We start from the raw sequence: 24,969 nt of genomic DNA on the forward strand, positions 1-24,969 counted from the left end.
TCAGACTCAGGCTCACAGAATGTCACTGTTGGTAATACTGAGCATTCCAGTGACACGGCTGCATAGGACAATGGTTGGGCCAATTCTAGGCTGCTGCCTGTGAGCTAAAAATTTTTTTTTTTTTTCATTCTTAAATGGTTAAAAAAGTCAAAAGATGTAAAAATCATGACATAAAAATGTTATGAAATTCACATTGCATATTTGTCAGTAAAGTTTTATTCCAGCACAGCCATGGTCATTCATTTACGTGTTGTCTGGCTGCTTTCGTGCTGTAACGGCAGAGTTGAGCAGCTGTGACAGAGACCACGTGGTCCACAAAGACTAAGTAATATATGTACTTGCTGGACCTTGATAGAAAAACTTTGCCAAGCCCTGGCATAGACAGTCTGTGCTGTTTATTTAGAAGTTAGAACAGTTCTTACAAGGATGGCTTAGACAGTCTTAAGTGTTCACACTTATTACTTTTGATAGGCTCATCTTGTTACTTTCTGAGGCTATTATGATATCATTTCATTCATATTTTTTTCATTAAGAAATAATTAAGTTCAACAAATACCTGTTGGAAACCTTAATGTGTCTCTAGTAGAATTAATGGATTTTGCAGAAAAGGAGAGGCTAGGCCTCCATATAATTGTGCCTAAGAGCCTCCTCCCAAGTGCCTCTGTGTTGCTCAGATGTGGCCCTCTCTCTCAAGCTAAGCCAACTTGAAAGGTAAAATCACTGCCCTCCTCCCTACGTAGGATCAGACGCCCAGGGAAGTGAATCTCCCTGGCAACGTGGAATATGACTCCCGGGGAGGAATGTAGACCCGGCATCATGGGATGGAGAACATCTTCTTGACCAAAAGGGGGATGTGAAAGGAAATGAAATAAGCTTCAGTGGCAGAGAGATTCCAAAAGGAGCCGAGAGGTCACTCTGGTGGGCACTCTTATGCACACTTTAGACAACCCTTTTTAGGTTCTAAAGAATTGGGGTAGCTGGTGGTGGATACCTGAAACTATCAAACTACAACCCAGAACCCATGATCTTGAAGACAATTGTATAAAAATGTGGCTTATGAGGGGGGACAGTGGGACTGGGGGGGCCATAGGATCACAATCCTGTTTGTCTAGTTTGTGGATGGATGAGTGGAAAGGTGGGGGAAGGAAACAAACAAACAAACAAACAGACAAGGGCGCCCAGTGTTCTTTTTTACTTTAGTTGCTCTTTTTCACTTTAATTATCATTCTGGTTATTTTTGTGTGTGTGGTAATGAGGGTGTCGGGGATTGATTTTGGTAATGAATGTACAACTATGTGATGGCACTGTGAACAATCAAATGTACAATTTGTTTTGTATGACTGCGTGGTATGTGAATATATCTCAATAAAATGAATAAAAAAAACAAAAAAACAAAAAAAAACACAAAACAACAGCAAAAAAAGATTTTGCAGAAGGGAAAAGTGTTTACAAAAGCTATTTGAAATGACTCTTTCTCAGGCTTCCTATAATTTTAACTGAATCAAACAATGATGCTGATAAGATTATAAGTCAGTTAAAAAAAAAACACTTTACAGCAGAAGAAAATCAGTCTCTTTTAAATAAAAAAGCCATAAACTTATTGCAAATCTAGAAGTACCAGAATGTCACCAATACAGAACAAATCAGCAGTCTTATTTTGTTTTCTTCCAAACATTTAAAACTTTGATTACTGGCATACTGAAATTGCCATACATTTTTTTTCATGCAGTGTACAGAGTGGACATAGAGTGGATCCCTCAGAAATCAGTTACAAATATTAAATGGTATCGAACATTCATAGTAAAAAATAGGTTGTAAAGTGCTGAAGTCATGTAATTCTGCAAAACTGCCACAAGCTCAAAGTCCTCCTCAAGCAGTGACAGAAGATTTGCTACATCCACCTTGTTTAGGCGTGCCTGATTTTGACAGGCACTTTGTCCTTTCATCCCCTCCCTCCCCTAAGTTTTATAGATTGTCCTATATCTATGGCTGATAAAACACTATAAAATGTAGCAGGTGAAGAACTATGCCACTCTGATTTCAGTGCAGAGAAATATTCAAGCTTGTGTGTACCTGTAACCAAACTAGGCTTGTTTATATTTTTCCCCCTGAGTTGTCATAAATTAACAGTAAAAATGAGAAAGTATGGGGCAGTGAGCATTGACCGTCACCTGTAGGATGAGATTCGGTACAAAGAAGTAAGTAAGCAGCTCCTCTCTGTTGTCCTCACACTTGCCCTCTTTGCAAAAAAATGTTAAAATGAGAAATAGTATACATGTAGTGTAACTGCACACAAACAAGTGACCAGTTGTCTGATGCCTATGGCAACTTAGATCAAGTCACGTTTTACATATGATGTAAAATCGTCACTTATTACTCATGATGGTAAATCAAATGTCTCTGCTCCCCACATGAAATAGCAGACAGGCTTCAACAGCTGGATGTTTAAAGAAAAAATCAGAAATGCTTCCACAATACCATGAAATATAATTCTGGTCAAAAATGATCCTTGAGCATTTTTAGGTGACAAAAAATATTTTAAAAACGAAGGCAGTTTGCTATTCATTATTTTGTTCCCTTTAAATAGCACTCTGCCTTGAAACATATTAAGAGTCGTTATAATTTGGCCTTTTAGGAGAGTAACTTTACAAGATGAAGAAGTCTTCTTTGAGGCATTCAGAGGATTGCAGAAAGGCAGTAAAAATGCTGCGTATGCTCAGATTTTATTTCTTTTGATTACTTTATTCCTCTCCTAGAATAACTTAGTAATAAATATTGGTTTAAATTAAAGATATTACAATCACATATTTCTGAATAATTAAAAGCAACAGGAAACACATTTTTGAATGCCATTCTGTGTTTTGTATTGAAACACTTGTGGTAAAGACTGGCCATAAAAAGAAGTCGTAATCTTCACATTTATGAAGTTCAAGTCATATGTATATATTTTTAAAGTTCTGTTCATTAGTCAAATGTTTGGTCTTAAACCATACTTCATATCCATGAAATACTTGGAAAATTAAGAGGCCATAATTTGTTAATGGGAACTGCAGTACTTTTTTAAAAGGGTTTTAAACAATTTATTCATTTATTTTTAAAAATTAGAAACCTAAAAAACGATTTAAGATTTTTTGAATGGGCAATTTCATTTTGATGACCTGGGCTAGATGTTTTATAAGATAGTAGTGTATCACATACGAGAGCCCTTAAAACCACTTTGCCAATTCATGTCAAAGTTTTAAAACTGGAATGTGAACCAAAGTGTCTTTCTATGTATCTTGGTATTGTTACTGAATACAACCAGATTTATATATGGAAGAGTATTTGGTTATTTCGTTTTGGCTTAAAAAAGCAAAAAGGAAAACAAAAGGAAAAACAATGGTGGTGGTGCTGTTCCCATGGACATCCCTTTAAATGTAGCTGACTGTGGGGTAGAGTGGAGCTCCCCTAACTCCTCTCCCCCATCCCATCTCACGCCTTCCTCCCCACCAGCCAACACAGTGGCTGATGTTACACGAAAGCACGTCATACGGGCTCCATTTTCATAGGAACTCTGTGCTCATTTTTCCCAAGATCCATTTCAAGAAAGTCTTCAGGTGGGTCTTGTAAAGCTTTCCTACGACGACTCTCCGCCCTTGTTTCAGCTGAACGATGACACTGGCACAGTCCCTTTTTACTCGGTCTCACAAGCGCGAGGCACACGGCTGCCAGGGCCATGCCGGCTGCGCAGGAGTAGAAGGCTCTGCTGTATATTTTACTTTGGTCGACCAGCAGACCTGGGAGAAAGCAGTATATCTGTCAACAGCATATTTACAGGACACAGACCCTCTCTCACCCAGGTTCCCATCAAATTCAGAAACTTCTCGGCATCTTTTTTTACTTTGTTTCTCTAAAGAAAAAAAGGGAGCTGAAGGTAGGAATCTTTTCTAGACGGGAGAGAAAATATAAACCCCGCTAACATACAGAATACTCAGCATCTGAGAAAATTAAGTCGCCAACACATTCGTCATAGGCTAAATATGTCCCATCAGGGAATCTAAAACATGGGACAGTTAGAGATGCATGCTTTTTTGAAAATATAATATTCTTAAGTAAAGAGCTGTATTATTTTCACTTGAGTTCACTACAGGTATCTTTTAATATGGAATGCGATTTCTAATCACAGTAACTTATAACGACCTATTTCAGGTTTAAGATATAAAATATACCGACATCCCTCCTACAAGGAAATAATATTCTGTAGTGATCAATTAAGTATTTAGGAGAGCTGCTACACGTGCAGTTCCCCTACACTATTCCTAAGATGGCGAGATGATGTACAGAAATCCTTTAGTTCCATTATTTCAAAAGTCAGATGAGTAATAACACAAATCCACGGGTTCTCCTCTAACATCACGCAGGGCAAGATGGTGGAAAGGGCTGGGGTCTGCTTGGACTGCACACGTGGGTTCAAATTGTGATTTGGTCACTCAATTACCATTGGACCTTTGGATTATATTCTTTAGCCTTCAGTTTCCTCATACTTAGATCAAGAGGGTTGGCTCAGGTAATCTCTAATCCCTGCCAGCTCTAAGATTCTGTGGAAGTATAAAAATCAATAGATTTTCTTTTAGGCTAGAACAGGAAGCTAGCACAAGTACTCAGGAGGTAGCAGACAAAGGTTTGTGTTTTACATCTTCACATTACCTGCCAGGGGTGGTCCAGCCAGTCCTGATATACTCTGGATGAAGACATAGACTCCAGCTGCAGATGACATCTTCTCAATTCCCACCACGTCATCCTCCGCTAGCAGTGGGAGGTGGGTGCCTCCTACTGTCCCAACCATAAAACCAAAAAATATGCTGCATGACATAAGACCCCGGAATTCTGTAGCAAAAGTAAAGGCGAACAGAGACACAGTCAACAAGATGACACAGATGAGCTCAATGTAGATCTTACGGATGGGCTCCCTGTTGAGGACGACACCGGCTCCAATTCTCCCGAAAACTTCCGCAATCGCCATCGCAGATAAGATAAAAGCAGCTCGGTCCTGTTCAACGCCCAGGCTGATGCTCAAAGGAATGACGTACAAGGAAGGTGCAAAGAAGCCCAGTGTAGCGAAGAGACCAAATAATGCGTAACAAATAAAACTTTTCTCTTTCAAAATCGAGAAGTCCAACAATGGAGCTCTCTTAACGCCTTGCTTGGAGATGTTCTTCCCGAGGATCTGCTGCGTGTCCGCCTTCGGCTCCAGTTCCGTGTTAGCGGGATAAGGCACAGTTTTGGGTGAGGTAGTTATTTCCACTCCTGAGTCAATGGAGTCTATTGAGGTGTGTGTTTTCTCGTTTTCAAGCATATATTGCACTTCTTTCCGATTTTCATGTGTGCTTATCTTGGGTGACCCGGCCGTTCGGATAATAATTGGTCTCAGCAGCGTTCCACAGACTATGATATTTAACTGTAGCAGGCCCACAAAGAGGAGGCTGTGTCTCCAGCCGATTTTCTCCTTCAGAGCCGTGATTGCTTGAATAGGCAGTGGCAAAGAGGAAATAAAATCTAAGGTCAGTAATGGACTCAGGACCCAGGAGAAAATGTCAAGAAGAAATGTGGATGCAGATTTAGTGATAATTTTTGTAAAGATTTGCTGAGCAGGGTGAATGCTGTCAACCTGTACCATGCATTATTCTAGGTTTTAGTGCTTTTTTGAATCAATAAGGAGAAAATTACATCATGATCATCATACATAAAATAACATTTCTCAGCCCAGGGCTCCAGAAGAGCTTTGGTGGGTAGCATTTTGCCAGGAAGAGGTACAAGAAGTAAATTAAGTTTGTGACCTATATCAGGTTTCAGCAAACTGCAACTCACAGGCCAAATCGGACCCACTGCCTGCTTTGTTAATAACGTTTGATTGGAACACAGCCTTGCTCATTTGTAGTCTGTGGCTGTTTTTCCACTGTAAGAGCAGAGTTGAGTGGTTGTGGCAGAGACCACACAGTCCACAAGCCTAAAGTGTTTATGTTCTGGCATTTCCCAAAAAGAGTTTGCCGACCTCAGATCTACGTATCATTATACATCCACTCATTCAATCCTTAGAAGTAATAGATTAAATTTAAAATGGACTAAGACTCTGAAAGCTCATATGATTATCCCAGAATTAAATGATACAGTTCTCCAGTTTCTACCTGGTGATATGTCCTTAATTACCTGAGTTCTCCTCCTTCCTGCCATTATGTTGGGTCCCAGGCTACTGTTGAGAGGCTGACTGGAGGGGTAGACCAGATACCTCAGAGATCCCGTGAGGCTAAGGATGTGGCCAAAGAGAGCCTGAAGCTCCATGGCTACCACAGGACAACGCAGGCACCCCGAAAGATCTTAAAGTATCTTCATCATTCCAGATAGATTAAATGATGGCCAATACAATTTCATTTTACTATATTCTGCTTCTTTGAGAGCTGACAGTCAAGTATGACAGCTATGGTAACTCAGTTAACCAGAATACAGGCTCAGCAGGAAAGCCCCCCAATCCTTGGCGAGGCTCCGCTTACTTTGTAACCTGTGTTGTACTCACATCTCCCCTGTGCACCCCCCACATCTGAAAAACTTAGAATTGCAAAATATTTCAGACCTAGGCATTTCAAAGTGCTTTATTCTCACCTTGCAATGATCAGTCTGATTTTCCTTTCTACATTGAACATTTCCTGAGTGCTCACCAGGTGCCAGGTACTGTGCCCAGGGCTGGGGACAAAGCTGGCCACAGCCCAGCTCTACCTCCAGGGTATGCACGGTCCCCTGATTCCTTCTCCCCTCAACAATTTATTTTGAAAAATTTCAAACCATCAGAAAAGTAGAAAGAACACTTACAAGCCTGCTCTTCACCTACACTCAACAATTAACATTTTTCTCTGGCTCCCATCTGTCTCTCTGTCTTCTCTCTGTATTTATATACACACGTGCATTTATTTTTCTAAGCCATTTGACCTCATGATGCATCACCCTTAAATACTTCTACATATATCTTCCAAAATCAGAGCACAGTCTGTGGACCTATTTCTCAGAAAATGACAGGGTAAGGGATACCTCTGGGTCTCCAGGGTGGTCTGTCCACTTGTTAGATTATAATTAACCTAACGACAGAGAAATAAACCCAGGATAAACTTTTACTGTGAGATTAGCCACAAGGAGATAATAAAACTGACTTTCTTAACCTAATTTAAATCCATGTTGAATACGTAGCTCTTTTGACACAGGAGAGAAACAATAGTATACCTAACCCCCGAACATTAAATGATTTATTTTGAAATGCACGTTTTGAGCCTGACCACTGAAAATTTACCAGGTATCTTCCTATTCATGTGAACTCAAACTACTATTAAAATGGCTTGAATTCCTAAAATGGGGGATTAGGGAAGATCTATCCTAAAAATGTGCTGGAAAACAGAAGGCAAATAACCTTGCATGAGACCTACAGTGACAGTCACCCCTTTGCAGACCACTGAAGAAAGCTGGGGTCACAAGGACAGCTGCTTCCCCTGTTTCTCATCGATATGTAGACCATCATAGATCACGTACCTGGAGCAAAAGCAAACACAGCGAAACACTCCCCCGTAGAAGCAACTGCAGTAACCACGGAGCGTCTTTTGTCAAAGTACTGGGACAGGATGGTTACGGTTGGGAGAAAGCTAAAGCAATATCCCAAACCTGTGAAAGAAAGTGAAACCAAACCGTGAGGACCACACCCTGAGGCTGGAAGGGCACGTTCAAAGCTCCGGGCAATTTGTTCTTGTTTTATAAATCACAAGTTTTAGCAACCAAGTAATTCATTCTGGAGAAAGATGGCCTAGCAAAGAAAAATGGGTTTCATTAAAGGTTGGATAAACTGCAACACTTGTTTTGGGTGCCAGGATTCTAAAAATAATGTTTTCTGGCTTCTTCTCCTTTTCTGTACTTTTTCAGATTTTTATAAATTCACAGTGGACAAAACTTATTGAATATAGTTTTTGTATAAGAATTCTACTTGGAAATAAAATGAGTCCTTTGATATGTACATAAATATATGGAAAATTTTAAAGTTTATAAATCTTAAGTACATATTTAGACATATATATATGTATACACACGCATATGTCTATACATATATATACATGTACACACACATATTGTATATCTCTCTATATAAAATCTCTGAGTAATGTATGGACTCCTTTTAAAGGGAAAAAAAGTGTTCTCAGATCCCCAGGAATAAGTTGAGCCTACAGTGTCCTCTCTCACAGCCCCGGATCCTTAGACCCCAATTTAAGAAATACTGCCTAAAGACATTCAAATCTTATTTTGTGAAAATTTTGTCTTTCAGTTGAAAATTTATAGCCAAAGAGATGTTATCTTCACCATTATTAAAATTAAAAAAAAAATTAAAATTAAAAACAATCAAACCAACACTGTTGGGCCCTTGAGAACAGGTTCTCATGTCCCCTAGAGTCTGTACAGTCCAGTTCAAAACCCACTAATCTGGGACATTCTTAATTTTAAAGGAAAGAGAGAGAGAGAGAGAGAGAGAGAGAGAGAAAAACAAGTTGAGTGTTATTCTCTCTTTTCTCTTCTTGGATCTCCAAACCCAGAGAAACCAAGTCTCTAGGGAGCCACTGGGCCGAGAAGCACCTACCAGAGATGATCCCGATGGTGATGTAGAGGTGGTAAACGGCCTGGGCGAAGGTAGCCAAGACCATGCCCGTGCTCACGAGCAGCCCCCCGAGCATCACCACCGCACGGTGGCCAAACCGGCTGCTCAGGATGGTGGAGAGGGGTGCTGGGTTAAAAAACAAACAGACCGTAAAGTAATGTTTTAACTCATCAATGCTTAAGTGTTGATAAGATTCCCTCCTTTAAGTCTTGGACACCGAGGGGCAGTGGAAAATATCAAATACATTTGATGCAGTGGTTACTTAAGTCAGTTCAGGAATTTAATTTTAGCATTTGTTGAAATGGGACGATATTCTCTGGGCCCCTTCAAGAGAAAGCCAGAGTAATTGTATGAAATTTATATCTGTATTTGTAGAGGAAATATTTTGACTCACCCTGAAGTGCCTACAAAATTAGATTGCATTTATATGATTCTCTAATAAAAAGTGATTTTCTTATGGTTGCATCAATCTTTTTTTTTTCTTTTTCCCCTATAGTCACTGCTTTGGATGCTTTTAAAAAAGCTCTGTTTAGGGCCAAATTCTACCTTAGTTTCTGAACTGACTTTTTTTGAAAATGATTACGTGGTGAAAATATCATAAGTTCTCAGCTCTTCACACCGAAAGGAGGGAAACTCTAGGAAAGATAAGTCAAAATGCCTGATGAATTATAAATTGTTCGGCTTAGTTCTATACTTTGTATCCCCTAGTACATTTAAATCTGGCAAATTAGGTCTATAACCATATGTTACTTAGGCTAACATTAATACTGACTTTAATATATTGAGATAAATGAACAAGTGAGAATTGGGGCAAGGAAGAACATAGAGCATGCTGGGTAGGAGGTGCAAAAAAAAAAAAGGATTAAGTTTTGCTGGGTTGGTCCATACACATCTATTATGTTTGTTAGAATGTAAACTAATATTAAATATAGCTCAGAAAGAAACCGTTATCAACTTTGAGTATGTTGGCTCAAAGCATTAACTACCAGAAAAATAGCATTCAGAAGAATTATTTTCTGGTATAATAGAAATTTTCTGGTATAAAAGAAATTTCTTGTTGCTTGCATTTCTAAATGTAAAAGTGTGGTTCTAGTTCATTTCAGTTATCTCTCTGAGAAAATAAACATTCCAGTTTAAAAATTAAGTATCTTAATGCTCAAACTGGAACCAGGAACTCTGTCTTGAAACTTGTAGGAGACCTTATTAGGACGAATAAGATAAATTTTTACTTTACCCAATAGGTGAAAACATAGAGCTGCTTCTTTAAGACATCATATGGCTGAAAACTAACTACATTTAAAGGAAGGCTTCAATAACTTCAGAGATAATAGTTCCACGGCAGGATATTAGCGTGAAATTGGGGAAGTTTAAGGTCAGCCTGGCTAACTTTCTGAGGTGAGTTCAACAGCCTTGTCATGTCCGAAAACCCTTGGTGTTGCCCCTCACAGATGAACCATCATGGGATCTGGTGTGCGTGTTCAAATTAGGCCTGTATGGGCTCAAGTGAAATCTGTATGTTAAAAATGATTCTAAAAATCCCATTTTATAATATGCTGTTGGATTTGGGAGTGTTGTATAGTGAATAATGAAGTCCTTTAGAAAAGCAGCTGTTTGGAATTCAAGTGTCACCTCAGGACCATATTTGTCATTTTATGTTATATGTATCCTTTTACACATTCCATCTTTCTTCTTCTGCCTCTGCTTTTTCATGTTTCCAACCTGTGTGGCTGAGCATGCCCTTTATGAGACCAGGGCCTGATACACCAAGTCCTATCGGTCTTCTTCAGAAAATAACTATGTCTCCATAGAACTGGGGTCTACTGCTGTCCCCCAAAATAATCTACAGTATCTTAAGACCGTGCATATAGTGGGTGTTTAATGCATGTGTGCAAAATTGAAAGCAGTTAAGGATAGCAAATAAGACTTTTATCTTCAGTGCCTCTTCTCTTTTTGCCACTCCCACTCCCATCCCCCCAAACCATATGACTTAATGGAGGCTAGAAAGGGCAAATAGATCCTATAATGACAGCTGTCACACACCGAGTCCCATTAAATTGGCAGGCAAATTGAAAGGGGCATAGGCTTATATAAGCATGTTTAACCTGAAAGATGTACTAACCTGTAAATGTTAAGACAAACACACATATCGATATTATCCATGAGATCTTGCTATTCGATTCACTAAAACTGTCCATTAAGTCAGTAAAGAAGACACCAAATGATTTGATGATTCCATAGGTAAAGACTTCAATGAAGAAAAAAGAAATGGCCACTGCCCAGCCCCATCTTCCGTCAGGCACTTGAGTATAAACATTGGCTCTGGAACAAATCTTTGATTTCTTTTGGGTCATTCTTAATCTGAAATTAAAAAAAAAAAAAAATCAGGCCAGTATTAGCAGGAGGGTTGATGATTCTAAAGCTCTTTGGCTAACATAACAGATATGAACTTGCCACATTTCTTATGTTGTTGGATATTTTAAATCATGTGCAGTTAGTATAAAATCATATGATTCTTTTTATTGTTTCTGGCCTGTAACTATTCTTTCATTGTTTCTGGCCTGCTAATTATTCTTTGGGCAGTAATATGTATATATTGGCAAGATCTATCTATCTATCTATCTATCTATCTATCTAATCTCAACTCTTTATATTGTACATGGGGCCCCCAGAGAACTTGGAATTAAGACTTCCCTGTGACAGTTAAGTTAAGGAAAAACAAATAAACAAGCATAAGGAATCAGAACAGAATATTCAAAGGCATTTGAAGGACACATCATGTCCACCAGATCACGGATCAATGCTGACCTTGAAGGAGGCAAGTTAGGTCAAGTCTGAACTGATCATTAGGAGTGTTGTTTGGAAACGAAGCCTAGAAAAGGGAGGTTGAGAGGCAAACACTGATGGTTTGTTTCCATTACCTTCCATGGATGAGTGCTTGAGATACCATAAGCATGTCCACTTGCTTGAGCGACTGGCCATTGAGAACATCCAACCACTCTCCTTGTTCCCATCCACCACTTGTAAGAACATTCTGATTATGAGTTAGTGTCTCATGGGGATGTAACTTCATGGACAGAATGTAACTAACTATACATCAAACTATGCGAATTCTGTCTTCTAGGGAGTTTGTTTAGCCTGAGTAGGTTCCTCAAAGTTGATCACCACTGCTATATTAGCAACTGAATTTCTGAGTGCATGACAAATACTTGAGAGTGATGAAATTAAGGCACAGCCAACTTGTGGGACTCTGTGTGGGTAACCAGTTGACCCAACCAAGTGACACCTGACTTCCCCATGCCTTTCCATTCAAATTTCAACAAACACCAGAACAAGCAGACCTGTGCCATAACACCATTAAGGAAAAGGTGACACTGTATGTAACACTGGAGGGGGGTTACTTGAAGTCTTCTGGATTATCAGGTGGGCGCTAGCAAATGAACATTGTCATTTTCAAAGCCTTTCTTTGAAACAATGACGTGTATTTTTAGCCCAACTAAAAACTAATGACACCTGTAAAAATAAATGAGTCCATGGTCTTAAAACTTTTAGTGGCCACCGACCTTAAATTTAAGAATTCTCTATGATCATACATTTGTATGCAGGTGAATTTTCAGGATGCATGTGCATCCTCTTTCTAGCCATAGGTTGTCGTGTTCAAGTACCAAGGCAGAGGGTGTTACTGATGATGGAAGGCTGTATGAAAAATAAGAGGGCACAACTCAAATCTATGCAGTAGACTTGCCAATTTCTGATACTGAGCTAATACTTGGAATTTATTCTACAGATCTTAAAAAGCAGCAAATCTGACCTAACTTAATATCAGTCACCCTAGGGATAGCCTCATTCCCATAACAGCCATACATAAGGACCATACATTCACTTTTTACCCTATTACTGGTAAATATTTGGCTGCATAAAATGCGACCTAAGATGCTTTAAGATGCTTGTGTTCTCTGTGGCAAAGACCTTTGTATTGTGTTGTGATATGTCATGCCTGAGAGTAAATGGAGGGTGGGAAGGGCAGTTAAATGGTTCAAGATGTAGGGTGAGTAGTTCCACAATAGTTTGTCCTTAGTGTTCCCCAACACCGAAGGCCACTGACTTAGGATGGGATCCAGGAGCCCTTCAGCAATGAAGTTTCCGTAATCCCCCTCCATGACCAGCCTTTCAAAAGTTGCTCTAAAGATGAGGCAGCTGTGGAAGAGGAGTGAAAACAACACTAGGCTTAAGATTTGGAAGACAGAAAAAAAAGAAAAAGTATACCCACTGCTGGCTTTAGAATAGTGTTAATCTCTGGTGAAGGAGTGGGAAGGAGGGGAAATGATGGTGGCAGGCCTGGAGCTGTCAGGGTCCTCAGCCTCTGTCCCTTCCATTTCATTCCCCTACCAGACCATGAGTTGGAGCTTTTTCTTGTGAAGCCCTTGAGTAGTAGTGTCTTGCACGATGAATCTTTTTGGAATACAGCATTGTCGTGACATTTTTCTGCTCAGACTTCTTCAACGGCTTCTCTCTTTCCAAGGAATAAAACTCTCTAACAAGGCTGACTTCTGCTGTCCTTCATAGTTGGACTGACCAATCTGTAGCTTTATCTAAGACTTGATGCACCTGCCGTGGTCACACTGGGCTCTTCTTGGCCCTCTAGTTCCACCTCGCCTTTGGCCACGTCATTTCCCCCACCTTCTGGCCCTCCCTTCAGCTGGCAGCCTATAACCTTCAAGGCCCTGCTCGTCAGATCCCCCTTCCTCTGTAATGCATCCTCTGACCGACTCAACCTCACGGCCTCTCTTCTTCATGTGCCGTCGTTTACTTCTGTGTGTATATCTTATTTTGTCAATTAACTTATACATTTCTGGGAAACAAAATGAAGAGCCTACATCTCTCTGTATTTCCCCACAGTACCTTGCACACAGCTTTCAGCTATTTTTTTCAACAGAGTACTTACTAGTGCTAGGCCCTGCGTTAGGCACTGGGGATACTACAATGAAATGACAGATCAATGGCATCTGCCTCTGTGGACTTAAATATTTGTTGATGATAATAATGAGGAACCTCAAAACTGAAACCCATCATATTAAAAACCATTCAGCTACCTCCTCCCAGAGTTCAGTATGTTCCTGACAAGCAGTCAGAACCAAATGGCTACTAAGTCCAAGATCATACTGGCATGGTTGTGCAAACCTGGGAGGGCACCCCGTGTGTCTTCCTGGAGGGCTTGGGATGAACTTGCATAAATATATATAAAACTGACAAAGGCCCAGAAAGAAAAACGGAATCCCTACCTAACCTAAAATCACTGCAGGATCAAGAGACAGAATCTTGTTGGACTGCACTTAGATGACTAGTTTTATATTGCTGTTTTTTGTATTAATACGCAATTACCTATCCACCATCAGAATGCTCTGTGTCAGGCTAATTTTTCAGTTCTAGTGATGCAGAGTGGCCATTTCACTCTTCCCTTGCCTTTATGATCAGTGGTTTGCACCTGCGAAATGGCTGGAATCAAGATCAACTGGTAGCCATGGAATGGAGTTAGATTCCTGAAAGGGAATTTGGAACTCATCTTGTCCAACTCCTGTTTGCAAAATGAGGAAACAGCCCCAGAGAGGTGACATGACTTGGCAGAATGGTCCAGAATCGGATCTCCTACCCTCCAGGACCCTGCAGTATCATCCAGCAGGATAGCATTCTAAAGGGCAGGGGGAGAGAGGTTTTATATTGAGACAGTGAGGAAACACATTTTTAAAAAGATAAAACCGCCTTGACTCATGTGTGGAAAGAGATGTGAACTGTTTCACCACTCATTTATGTGACCTTGGGAAAGTCACTTTGACCTCATTAGGCAAATGAGGAGGTTGAACTAGATAATCTTTAAAGTTCCACCCAGTCTTAAGAGTCCATAAGTCTGTTTTTAGCATTGAGGTCTATGAAGCAACTGATTCTTTGGGCAAACCTGATGACACAAGGAAAGCAAGCTATGAGAAGGGTGTAAGTGCTGTATTATTCTTGCAAACATGGATGTAAAGTAGCTGGACATTGGATGGATCTGATCTATGAAAACTGGTGAGAAGATAGTGAGCTTTTGATTGCTTCACTTCTATTAACTTTACTTTTTGAGCCCCTTCAGAGTGATTCATTCTTTTATTATTATTTTTTTAACTTTGCATTACATCTGTGGTCTACACTACTAATGAATAACTTTCCCCTGCAATCTCGGATTTTTTGGAGGACAGGTGCTCTTTCTTATTGTCTCTGAGATCAACATAAAGGAAAGATGACACCTTATACCTACTCCAACGTCTATGCCTTTATCATCCTTTTAAAGCCTCCTGTGTCCTCAACATTTAACTTGAAAGTTAGATCACAATATAGAATAATAACAGAATAACCTGACTCCTAAAACTTACTAGACAAGAACTTCTGCCTTTTGAATGTAAGACCCAACTGGGAAGGTACATTCAGGAAAAGTACCTGCTCTTTCCAGACCTCATGCCTGGCAAAGCTTTTGGCACACAGTATGTGCTCAATGAAAGTATACTACACAAAGTTTGAGTCTTGAGGTGCCCCTGGAGGAATGCACAGCCCTGTCCTTATAAAACCAAGTCATAAAGTGAGGGCGACCCTAGTTGCAGAAAAAATTCCTTTCTTTGGGTTCTTCTTTATTCCATTTGCCCAGTAGAAGGCCAGCTGGCTTAAGAAACCCTCTGTGTCTGCAAACAAAGCAAGTAACTGAGGCCTGAAGTTTGAAACTCAGGTACTTAAAAGCCTCTATGAATTCCGGGATGCAGAAAGCATCTGTCCCATTCTGGGTTTTATGGTCAGCTGACTGTCTCCAATGGGAAGGAATATTAGTTTACCATGTGGGGATCTAACTTGATGATGCAAGTTGGTCAACCCCATGGCCTTGGGGGAATCTTCTTCACTGCATTTTCGGCATCAACTTGTAAATGAGGGGTTTGAACTCAAAGATCTCAGATCTCTTCCTGCCCTAAGCAGCTACAGTTCTATCACAGCTTTGATTCAGACTTGCTCTAAGTTATACTCTTCCATCCTCAGTTCACTTAAATCATTTGAAAGCAAGGTCCAGGGCGTGTGGTCATGAGACCCTTGGGCAATGTTTGTTGAATTTCTGGCTGTACAAGCTTGGGGAAATCACTCAATCCCCCAGTTTCCACAACTGTAAGAGTAGGGGGTTAGACAAGGCAGTATCAGGTCTCTTTCAGCTGTAAAATTATACAATTCTGAACGTGTTCTGGACAGCCACCTTTCGATCACCTTAATGTTGTCTGGAAGGAAGTATAATGACAAAATATGCTGGGCATGTTGGATTATTTTCTATTAGCATTTAGTTGTCACTAACCATCACCTTTAATAAATGGGTATTCGGTCAAGGATTAGGAGTCTGCTAAGCCTGGGAGTTTCACTGTGAGTGTACTTGTTGAGAAAGGATTTGACTGGAGGGCATCGAGAATGTAGAATATTGGATTCCTATCGACTGTAAGGGTGTCAGCCCAAAGTCAGTTCAGAACAAAGTTCAAATTGCAGGCTTTGGGGGGAAATGGAGAAGGCTGCTGGTAAGAGCAGAGAGCCTCAGCAAATGTACTGAATGTATGTTTTTCTTAACTGCATAGCCTGGACAACAGCTTCTGACAAAACCGGTCTGTATTTAGTTGCTCTCCATTTGAATTTTCTTAAAAAAAAAAAAAAAAAAAAATCCCAAACCTGTCTGGAACTGCTCCCTCAACAGCTCTGAATCATTTGATAGAACCTGATTCATCCATTTTACAAGACCATGATGTTGAAACCTAAGCCCCTAATTTAAGTGTCCTCCTCAGGAGTTCCACTGAGGAAAGTCCTTTTTTTGGAAACCACAGAAGGAAAACTCTGGGTTAGTTGGTATTCATTAAGATAGAGGGAGCTTTTCCATTTGTCTGCATTGTTTATTTACATGCTGTAGGTTTCTATCTTGGCCACCCTTTCCATAAATAGAAGAGGTATTTCTATATCCACCAGACAGGCAGGATGTATTGCTGATCCCCCCAAATGCCACGTAATGGTGCTTTGAACATGGGGAATTGCATCACTTAGAGATTTCAGGGTAAGAACTAAGCTTTTTTGGCAAACGAGACCCATCTTACTATGATTTGCAAAAACAGTAAGATCACTGAGAAATCTCATCCCCAGGGTACAAGCCAATCTCCTGCAAGAAGGCACTGGCATGAAGTGTCTAACTGAGCAAACAGAACCGGCTTCCAGGTTGAAAACTTGTAATTGCTTTTCCCCAGTTGGCTTAGGAGAGCCTTTTCTAAAACTGATGCCCCCTGCGTTTGGTGACATTTTACATGTCACCTAACATTTTTATCACCTGTCTGCTGGGGGAGTTAAAAAAGAAGAAGAAAGCCACCACCCAGAAGGAAATAACCCATTTCCTCTGCAAAACCATCCTCCCTCGCCGCACTGCTGGTCAGCTGCACGGCGCTTTCCTGCAGCTGGCAGCCCCGGGAACCTTGGAAGTTGCGCGGGACCAGCCGTCAGCCGCTGACAGCTCTGACGATCAAGGTGTTGGATCTGCGCTCCGCAGGGAGCTCCCTGCCTTCCCCTAGGGAGCTCACCTTGGCTGCCCCGGGGATGCGTGTCGTAAGGGGGAGTAGGGAGCCTCACTTTCCCTCGCACTGCCTCAGCGGCCGCCCCGCGCGCGCGCGCGAGCCTGGGGAAGGTACCTCTGACATTTCGCTCTGACGCGCCGGCAACTTCATGAGGAAATCCACGCAGGGGCTCAGCCCCGCCGCCCATAACGCCCGATGGCCCGGAACCCCCAATCCGGGGCGGGGGGGGGCACTCAGAGACCAGGCCTTACTTATGTATTTTCCGTACACAAACTGTACCAGGGCCACGGACACCCAAACTCTCGGCTACCCACGCCGGCGAGAGCGCGTCAGCCGGTGGCCCAGAGCATTCCCAACTGTCAAGATTTTGCGGACTAACCTCTCCAAAATATTAAGATATTAAGTGTTCTCCTTCGCCTCCCTCACCAAAAAAAAAAAAAAAAAAAAAGATAAGAAAAAAAACCCCTAACAGATTAAAACAAACCCCAAACCCCACAATCAAACTTTTAAACATGTAAAATAATAAAACCAACTCACCAAGTTAGAAGGGAAGAGAATAAACCCCAAAAGGCTCCCGATAAGGCGGAGGCTTGGCCTCCCCCTCCTTATAAACCGCTCATAACACGAGAAAGGTTTAACCCCTTAGGGGAGGGCCTGAACCTATCACAAGTTGGGTCGGCCGGTGAACCCGGCGCGCCGGGCGGACAGAGGCCCGGCCCCGGCCCCCACCCGCTCCCGCGCCTTGGGCACTCCGACCACACCCTCACCCCCGCCCTGGCTGCCTGCGTCCGGGCCGCGGGTGGAGCTGCCCGGGCCCCGGCCCCGCGCCGCTGCCTATCTCCTATCCTATACCGGCTGCAGCCGGTCTCCGCCGGCCTCGGGGGCGCGCCGCCGCCGCCGCCGCCGCCGACCATGTGCTGCGAGCGCCGGGAAGGAGGGGGCCTGCCGTGCGCGCGCGGGCCCACGTGGGTCGGGACCGCGCCGGGCGCGCGCCCTCCCGCCTGCGGCCGGGGCTGAGGGTCACGCAAGGTAAAGGCATCTCTCTCCCCGAGCCGCGGCGGGGGCCCGCAGGGCCGCCCCCATTAGTGCCGCTGGGGTCCTGGGTACGGCGCCCCCTTCCCCACGGGCAGGGCTCTGCGCGCTCTGCTCGACCAGACCCAGACCCAGGAACCCGGCTGCAGTGCAAACGGGGAACGCAGGCAGGCAGGGGTATCCGGGGGCGCCTGCCACCTTCCCTCCCTGCACCCCCGGCCGGACGCGCCGCTCCGTCTCGCAGTCCTCCGGCGCACCCACGCCCAGCCCGCACCCCGAAGACTTGGGAGTCGGGAGCAGGGGGTGCAGGGGTGGTCTGGGGTGGCGCGCGCGCGCCAGGGCTGGTTTCACACGGCGCTCGCGGCTGCGGCGACTGGGCGCCCGCCCCGGGCAGAACAGGTTCCTTCCAGTTTGGGTGTGATCTGCGCGCGCGGCGCCGCGAACCCTGAGTTCCTCCTCCCGCGCCCACTTCCCCCAATTTCGTCAACTTGCGCACCCCCACCGTTCCCCTTCCGGGAGGTGGGGGGCGGACGCGACTGCCGCAGTGGGCCCTAGGGAGCGAATGGCCGGGCTCCTACGGTTCCTTGTCCCTCCCCCAAACCCCCTTTGGTGATGCTGCTGCAGCAACAGCATCCCCGTCGCGCGAAAGGGATGCGAAAGGAATGTGAGCAGCCGGGCCGAGTCAGCATCCCGGCCCGGGGCGCGCGCGCACCCTCCAGCCCAGGCGGGAAGCTACGTCCACACAGGTGCACGGCCGATTGCCCGCAGAGGGGGACCTCCTTCTTCCCCATAGGGGACCCAGAGGTTTGGGGACTATGTGTCCCTAATCCCCAAGTCCCCGACCCCAAGGTCACTGTGAACGAAGCAGATGATGCACAGGAAACCTCAATTACGAGCTCGTGGGGACAAAGCAGTGTGTCGGGTCCCAGGGATTTCAGAGCCCGCGGGGGCGCTTCCTGGTGTCCACCTTACATCTCCAGGGCCGACTTGGGATCTGCTCGAAAGCACGGGCTTTATTCTTCGCCCTCCTCTGCCGACATTGGCACAGGCTGTCCTCTTCACTGATGTTCTGGGGGATGAGTCTTATGTCGGCAACTCAAGAGAGCCTGGTTTGGGACTATGTGCACGGAGTCGCCACCGGGACAGAGTCGGGGATCTGAATTTTAATAAAAAGCCTTTCTTGCTCGCTGCCTGATTTCCCATGATTTGGGGATAGGGTCTGCTGGGTTAAATGCCATCCGTTGCTGTTAACATGCCCTGGCATGGGTTAGGTGGGGAGCAGTTGTGCTGGTGCCGAGTGCCCTGTTAGAGCCAGTACTGTAGAACTGGGGTGCCACTGAGTAGCTTTGCAGCCTCATAGGTGTAACTTCTTAGAGCATCAATTCCCAGATCTGTAAAATGGAGTTGATGGCAGGACTCCCCAGAGTGCAAAATTCTGTTTACGGTGTGAAGCCGGGAGCACAGTAACTGGCATCTGGTAACTCCTCAGGACTCATAAGCTCTTATTGCTATTTTTATTCATGGCTTACCAAGTCCAATTGCTGGCTCCAGCACAGCCTTGCAAGCAATTCTTTTTTGAGTCGTTCTTCAAAGAATCCATGTGTAAGGATATGTAGAAACTGATTTTAATCACTAAAGTGGAAACACTTAATGCTAAAACAGGACTGATGGTATTTGCCACCTTTGATCTTAGGATGTTCCAGTGTATCAGACCTGCTGCTGAACTCAGGTGGCATTGCCATGTTTAACATCACACTGAACGTGTGGTATTGAGTCTGCTCAGGAACCCAGGGGCACAGACCATCATTTTTAACTGGGTAATCCTCGGCAAGTCACCTAAGATCTTGGTGCTTCAGCCTCCTGATGTTAAAAATCAGACAAATAATGTCAAAAGGCATAGGGGTGAATGAATGAATGATTGGAAAGGTTACATCTGAGTATTCAACCAAGTGAAACCACTGGCTTTTTGGAGGGCATAATTGTAATAATAATAATAATAATAATAAATAATAACTTTTTTTTGCATGTTTGCTTTGTTCTTGACACCATTTTAAGTGCCATACTCAGCATGATCTAATTTTAACCCCATCAGCAGCTTTCTGAATCTGACACTTACCTGCTGGTGCTCCCCAGAAAAGACGTTTTCAGGTCCTAAACCCAGGTCCTGCGGGTGTGAACCCCTTTGTAGATAAGACCTCTGAAGATGTTATTAGTTAAGGTGAGGACTCATTTGTGAACAGGATCTTTGATGATCCTGTTTAGATGAGGCCAAATTAAATCAGGCTGGGCCTTAATTCATATGTCTGGAGACCTTATAAGGAGAGGAAATCGAGGAAGATGACAGAGCAGGTGAAGTAGAAGCCGGAAGTCAGTTGAAGCCAGAGAATGAGGCAGATCACCATGTGACAGAGGCAGAGATGCAAGCCAAGGAACCCAAGGAGTGTGGCAAGCCAGCACCAGAACGCTTGACTGGGAGAAAGCATGGCCTGTTGAGACCTTGATTTTGGGCTTCCGGCTTCCAAAACTGGGGGGCAGTAAATTCCCATTGTTTAAGCCTACGCATTGTAGGGTATTTATCACAGCAGCCCTGGCAAAGTTAAGACACTGTCAGTATCTCCATTTTACAGATGAGAAAAGCGAAGCAGAAAGCTTGGCAGGGATTTGCCTAAGGTTACACGTTTGTAGATACACACTGGCTCTTTTGCAACTGGAGCCCCTCTCTGCTCGCCCAAAGGTGACATTTGCCATCTGTATTTGGATGATGGGGAGGTGGCCAGATGTGCAGCGTCTGCCCAGTGCTCCAGCTGCAAACCATTAACTTTTGCCTGCCCTGATTAGAGGCTGGATTCACTTTGTTCCCTCAATCCTTCTTAGACCAAACTTGAAAACCCCTGCTTTTTTCATTCCTCCAAGGAAAGCAAAGAGAGGGAAAGCACTGCATTACCATGCTAATCAAAATTCCCCCCAAACAAAACTAACTCTGTTTAGTTCTAAATAAGAACAAAGGAACCTTTGGAATCTGGGGTACAGAACCAGACAAATCAGGAAATTAAGTTCTTAGCTCCCCTCTTAGACTCTTCATTTTTGTCTGTTGCAACCCAATTGGCAGGCAGAGCCCCCTCTGGTTCTTGGTTTACAGTAGGCAAGGTTATAACGATGCCCTTAAAAAGTCCCTAGATATCTTCTTGGGAAATAAATTGGCTCTCCAGAGCTGTCCCCACTTCTCTCTCTTTTCTAGCCCTCTTGCCTAGGGTCATTTGCATGAGAACAGATTCTTTTGTGCTAAGTTGGCCTGCCTGTTCTCTGTCAACGTTTGTAGTCCTAGGAGTCTTCATGTTGGGTTGCTAGGCAGATATGACCCTGGCTTGCAAATAAGCTCACCACACTTACCAGCCTGTGAGAAGTTCAACTTGGGGTAAGTAGATTGAAAGGAATCTCGGATGGAGCTCAGAGGAGAGGGTCCCACCAGCCTGCTTTCAGAGCTGGGTCTTCAGGGCAGCCAGTAAAGGAGAGGAGTATTAAGGGACCTTCTTAGGAGGCCTTGATCTCCTACCCTTCCACTCTCCCCCTTCCTGTCCCTGTGCCTCTCTCCCCGCACCTCATCTTACTTCTGGGTGCTGGACTTGTACTCCGTTGAAGCAGAGTCTTGCAGTAAAATGTTAATATTTGCTTCTCTAGACAGTGGAGAGCCTCTCACACTTTTCCATCCAGAAGACTTTTCAGTGAGCAGATATTCCAGGGAGGCGTGCTGGGTTTATCTTGTGGTTTGTGGACTTCCCCACCTCTCCATCCCCAAATCCGATGGTTTGAAGGAAGGCAGGGGCCTTCAAACTCGAGTAATGCTTGCTCCTGGGGGAATTTTAAGATTTGCCAAGGGGTTCTTGGGCACAGATAGTTTTTAGGGAATCAGTTTTCAGAACATCAGCTCTTTCCTAAAACTGATCTGCCTGAGAACTTGCCTGTGGTACAAAGCTGGTGGCCCTGCCCAGTTGACCTTCTCCAGTTTGCGTCTTACTATGGTGTTTTTCTCCAGCTGTAAAAACCTCTGGGGAACATCAAAATATTGATATTGGGGAAACCTTTCTTCAAGTCCATCTGTTCTACCCCCGCCTAGTCCATCTCATTAAAGATGAATTTTCAATAACATTTACCTTTATGTTTAATAACAACTTGTCAGAATTTATAATATACATTGTTTTATTATAAATCATGACTTACAGTAATAGTGATAGTAACTCAATCAAGAAGGGTTTTCTGTGTTTTTTTTTTTTTGCTCTGGGAGAAAAGTGTAAAAACTTAAATTTCCATTTATATGCAGAGTTTGTATTAGGGTGCGGGACACTGATTACGTGCTTCAACTTGGCGGGCCTGGGCTGGGGGACCTGATCAGCCCCTGGGGAGGGTGGTGGGCACGGGCGACAGCGCCCTCCGCAGCCCCCTGGGCCTGGGAAAGTGAGGCCAGAAGCAGGCCCCATTTCCTCACCCAAAATACCACTGTTAGGGGAGGCTTGCCAGAGGGAACCGCCTTTTCCCCACCCCCTTATCTTGCCCAGACACTCCCCGTTGCCAGTGCAACTCCCATCACCACCAGTGCGCATACATTGTTGCCAGACACCGTTACCGGAGCAACTCTCGCCCCTTTTCAATCAACCTCCGCGCCCTCTCAAAACCAATCCAAGCCTTTAACCTCTACAGCTACCCCGCCCTCTAAACGCCCGATATAAGCTTGTACTCTCCCCTAATAAACTCTCTTGGCTTCTTCACCCTAAAAGAACCGTGTCCCGCCTGTTCCTTTCTCGCCGCCCTCCATACTTTGCACGCCTACGCCGGGGACCGGGCCCAGTCCCCCGCCTCGCCCTCGCCTCCGGGAAAGAGCCCCCGCCGCCAGTACCCTCCAAGCAATCCTAAAAGCCTAGAATTTGGCAACCGGCCGCCACCTCCCCCCCCCAGACAAGTCAACTACGACCGCATAGGGAAGTAGGATTAGGTCATCAATAAAGTACTTTTGAACATAAAATCATATAGGGATAGAATTCTGAAAGGGGAGTAGAATGGAAATACAGTGTTGAGAAAAAGAAACGATGTAAAATTTCCAACTTAACTGCAATTTTTAAAGCAGAGGATATCAAGTTCTGTGGTGTTTATATTACCCCAGGTACATTTAAAAGAGTGGTTTAATAGTCTTATTTCAAAAGCCATCATTTACAAATGCAATCAAAATTGTATCTTTTGCAGCTACTTAAAGCTCCAGTGAAACATTTGAGATAATTTAAAATGGTGAGAGGGTTGATTGTTTTTCAGAATTGTTTTAGGAGATACCCAACCAAAAGGAATTTGAAGTCCACTGCTGTGGATTGAATCATGTCCCCCCATGAAGACATGTCCGAGTCCTCACCCCGGGACCTGTGGGACAAACTTCAGAGATCCTCTCAGGTGAGGCCAAACTGAACCGTGGGGTCCTCCATCCAACAAGAGTGGAGTCCACAGAAGCAGAGAGGGCATAGGAGGAGGAGACAGGAGGGGAGGACAGACGGCCAGGGAGGAGGAAGAGACAGGAACGGACAGACAGCCAAGGAGGAGGAGACAGGAGGGGACAGACGCCATGTGGCGGAGGCAGCAATGGAGCTGTGGGTCGCCGGCAAGCTGCCACCCGAACGCTACAGGCGTTGGTGAAAGCATGGCCTGCCAGCACCTTGATTTTGCACGTCCAGCCTCCAAAACTGAGAGACAATAAATCCTGTTCTTTAAGCCAACCGGTTTGTGGTTCTAGGGGTCCTGGCCACCTAAGACAGCCACTGAGTATAGTCCCTATTACTAGGAGGACAGAAAGGTGTGGTCCCCACCCTCACAGTTAATTTCTTTCGGGTGAGATAGACAAGCCCCAGACACTATAGTGAGCTGTGAGAGGCAGAGGGATAAGTAACCAAGAGCAAATGTAGGATGCTGTAAATGTAAGAAGCATGAGAACACAGGCTCTGAAGCCCGACTTGGAATCCCAGCTCGGCCCTCACTAGCTATGTCCCCTCTCAGTCTGTCCATCTGTGAATCGAGGATACTAAGAATAACACTGACTTCACAGGGCTGATGTACACGGGACTTGGCGCTATGCTGCTCGGTTAACTGAGATGACGCCCGTGAGTGGCTCAGGGCTGTGATGCTCCACAGTCCTTGCTTGGAAACTCTTTCAACCTGTAACTGCTGGGGGATTTGAGAAGTGTGGAGACCAGGGAGGCCCAGGGCAGGAGAGAAAGACCTTGTGAGGACTGGCAAGGGGGTGGTTGAGCTGGTGAGGGACGGGTGGGTGGCGAATAGCAGGGAAGGCGGGGGGAGGTGGGAACGGGCATGTTGTATCCGGGGACAGCAGGGACCCTCCCCACCCATAGCACTGGGGACCTATCATGGTCTGACTGCTATCACGCCTGCTTGACGTTGGGTGCAGTATTGATGATGTATCACTGGGTGTGTCTCATAAACTCTAGAGCAAATTTGATTTGAGTTCAATACTGAATTTTGTTCCCAAACTGTTCAGTCTTCACAATTTACTGCTCCTGTGGTTTAGTCATCTTCTCACGCCTTAAAGAGAAAAAAAAAAGAGAGAGAGAGAGAGAACATCGCCTTGAGGAAGCCTCTATAAGTTATTTCCAGCCTGTGGCAAAAATCTTTTTAAAAAAACAC

The 24,969-nt window shown here is 44.1% G+C and overlaps 2 protein-coding genes across 13 annotated transcripts in view; one reads left to right on the forward strand and one right to left on the reverse strand.

The window, feature by feature from the left end:
• ARSG (arylsulfatase G) overlaps positions 1 to 24,969 on the forward strand; it is a 122,657-nt gene that overhangs the window by 20,691 nt on the left and 76,997 nt on the right. The window contains exon 2 of one of the 9 annotated variants that reach the window (XM_037810794.1): positions 23,596 to 23,727. The exons of 7 other annotated variants lie outside the window; for them this stretch is intronic. The gene's annotated coding sequence lies outside the window, so the exon portion shown is untranslated. Of the gene's footprint in view, positions 1 to 18,108; positions 18,292 to 23,595; positions 23,728 to 24,969 lie in introns of those variants that run through there. One more of the 9 variants, XM_037810795.1, reaches the window with a different exon arrangement.
• SLC16A6 (solute carrier family 16 member 6) lies at positions 1,561 to 18,002 on the reverse strand. Of its 4 annotated transcripts, XM_037810789.1 has the most exons (7): positions 17,377 to 17,673; positions 11,578 to 12,853; positions 10,779 to 11,017; positions 8,642 to 8,785; positions 7,552 to 7,680; positions 4,687 to 5,502; positions 1,561 to 3,776 (listed from the first exon to the last, which is right to left on the reverse strand). In XM_037810789.1, the coding sequence occupies exons 2-7, from the start codon at positions 11,727 to 11,729 to the stop codon at positions 3,526 to 3,528; spliced, it is 1,731 nt and encodes a 576-aa protein (XP_037666717.1). In that variant the 5' UTR covers positions 11,730 to 12,853; positions 17,377 to 17,673; the 3' UTR covers positions 1,561 to 3,525. The 4 variants fall into 4 exon arrangements, with proteins under 4 accessions (XP_037666717.1, XP_037666718.1, XP_037666719.1 ...); XM_037810790.1 differs by lacking the exons at positions 11,578 to 12,853; positions 17,377 to 17,673 and adding an exon at positions 17,800 to 18,002; XM_037810791.1 differs by lacking the exon at positions 11,578 to 12,853.

Source organism: Choloepus didactylus, chromosome 18 (genome assembly GCF_015220235.1).
Source record: "Choloepus didactylus isolate mChoDid1 chromosome 18, mChoDid1.pri, whole genome shotgun sequence".
Lineage (NCBI taxonomy): Eukaryota > Metazoa > Chordata > Mammalia > Pilosa > Megalonychidae > Choloepus > Choloepus didactylus.

Coding starts and splice junctions, on each gene's coding strand:
- SLC16A6 (XM_037810789.1), bottom strand. CDS start 11,729: ATGAAGTTACATCCCCATGAGACACTAACTCATAATCAGAATGTTCTT. Junction 11,018..11,577: donor CAAGCACTCATCCATGGAAG/GTAATGGAAACA, acceptor TTTTAATTTCAG/ATTAAGAATGACCCAAAAGA. Junction 7,681..8,641: donor CACCATCGGGATCATCTCTG/GTAGGTGCTTCT, acceptor TTTCTTTCACAG/GTTTGGGATATTGCTTTAGC.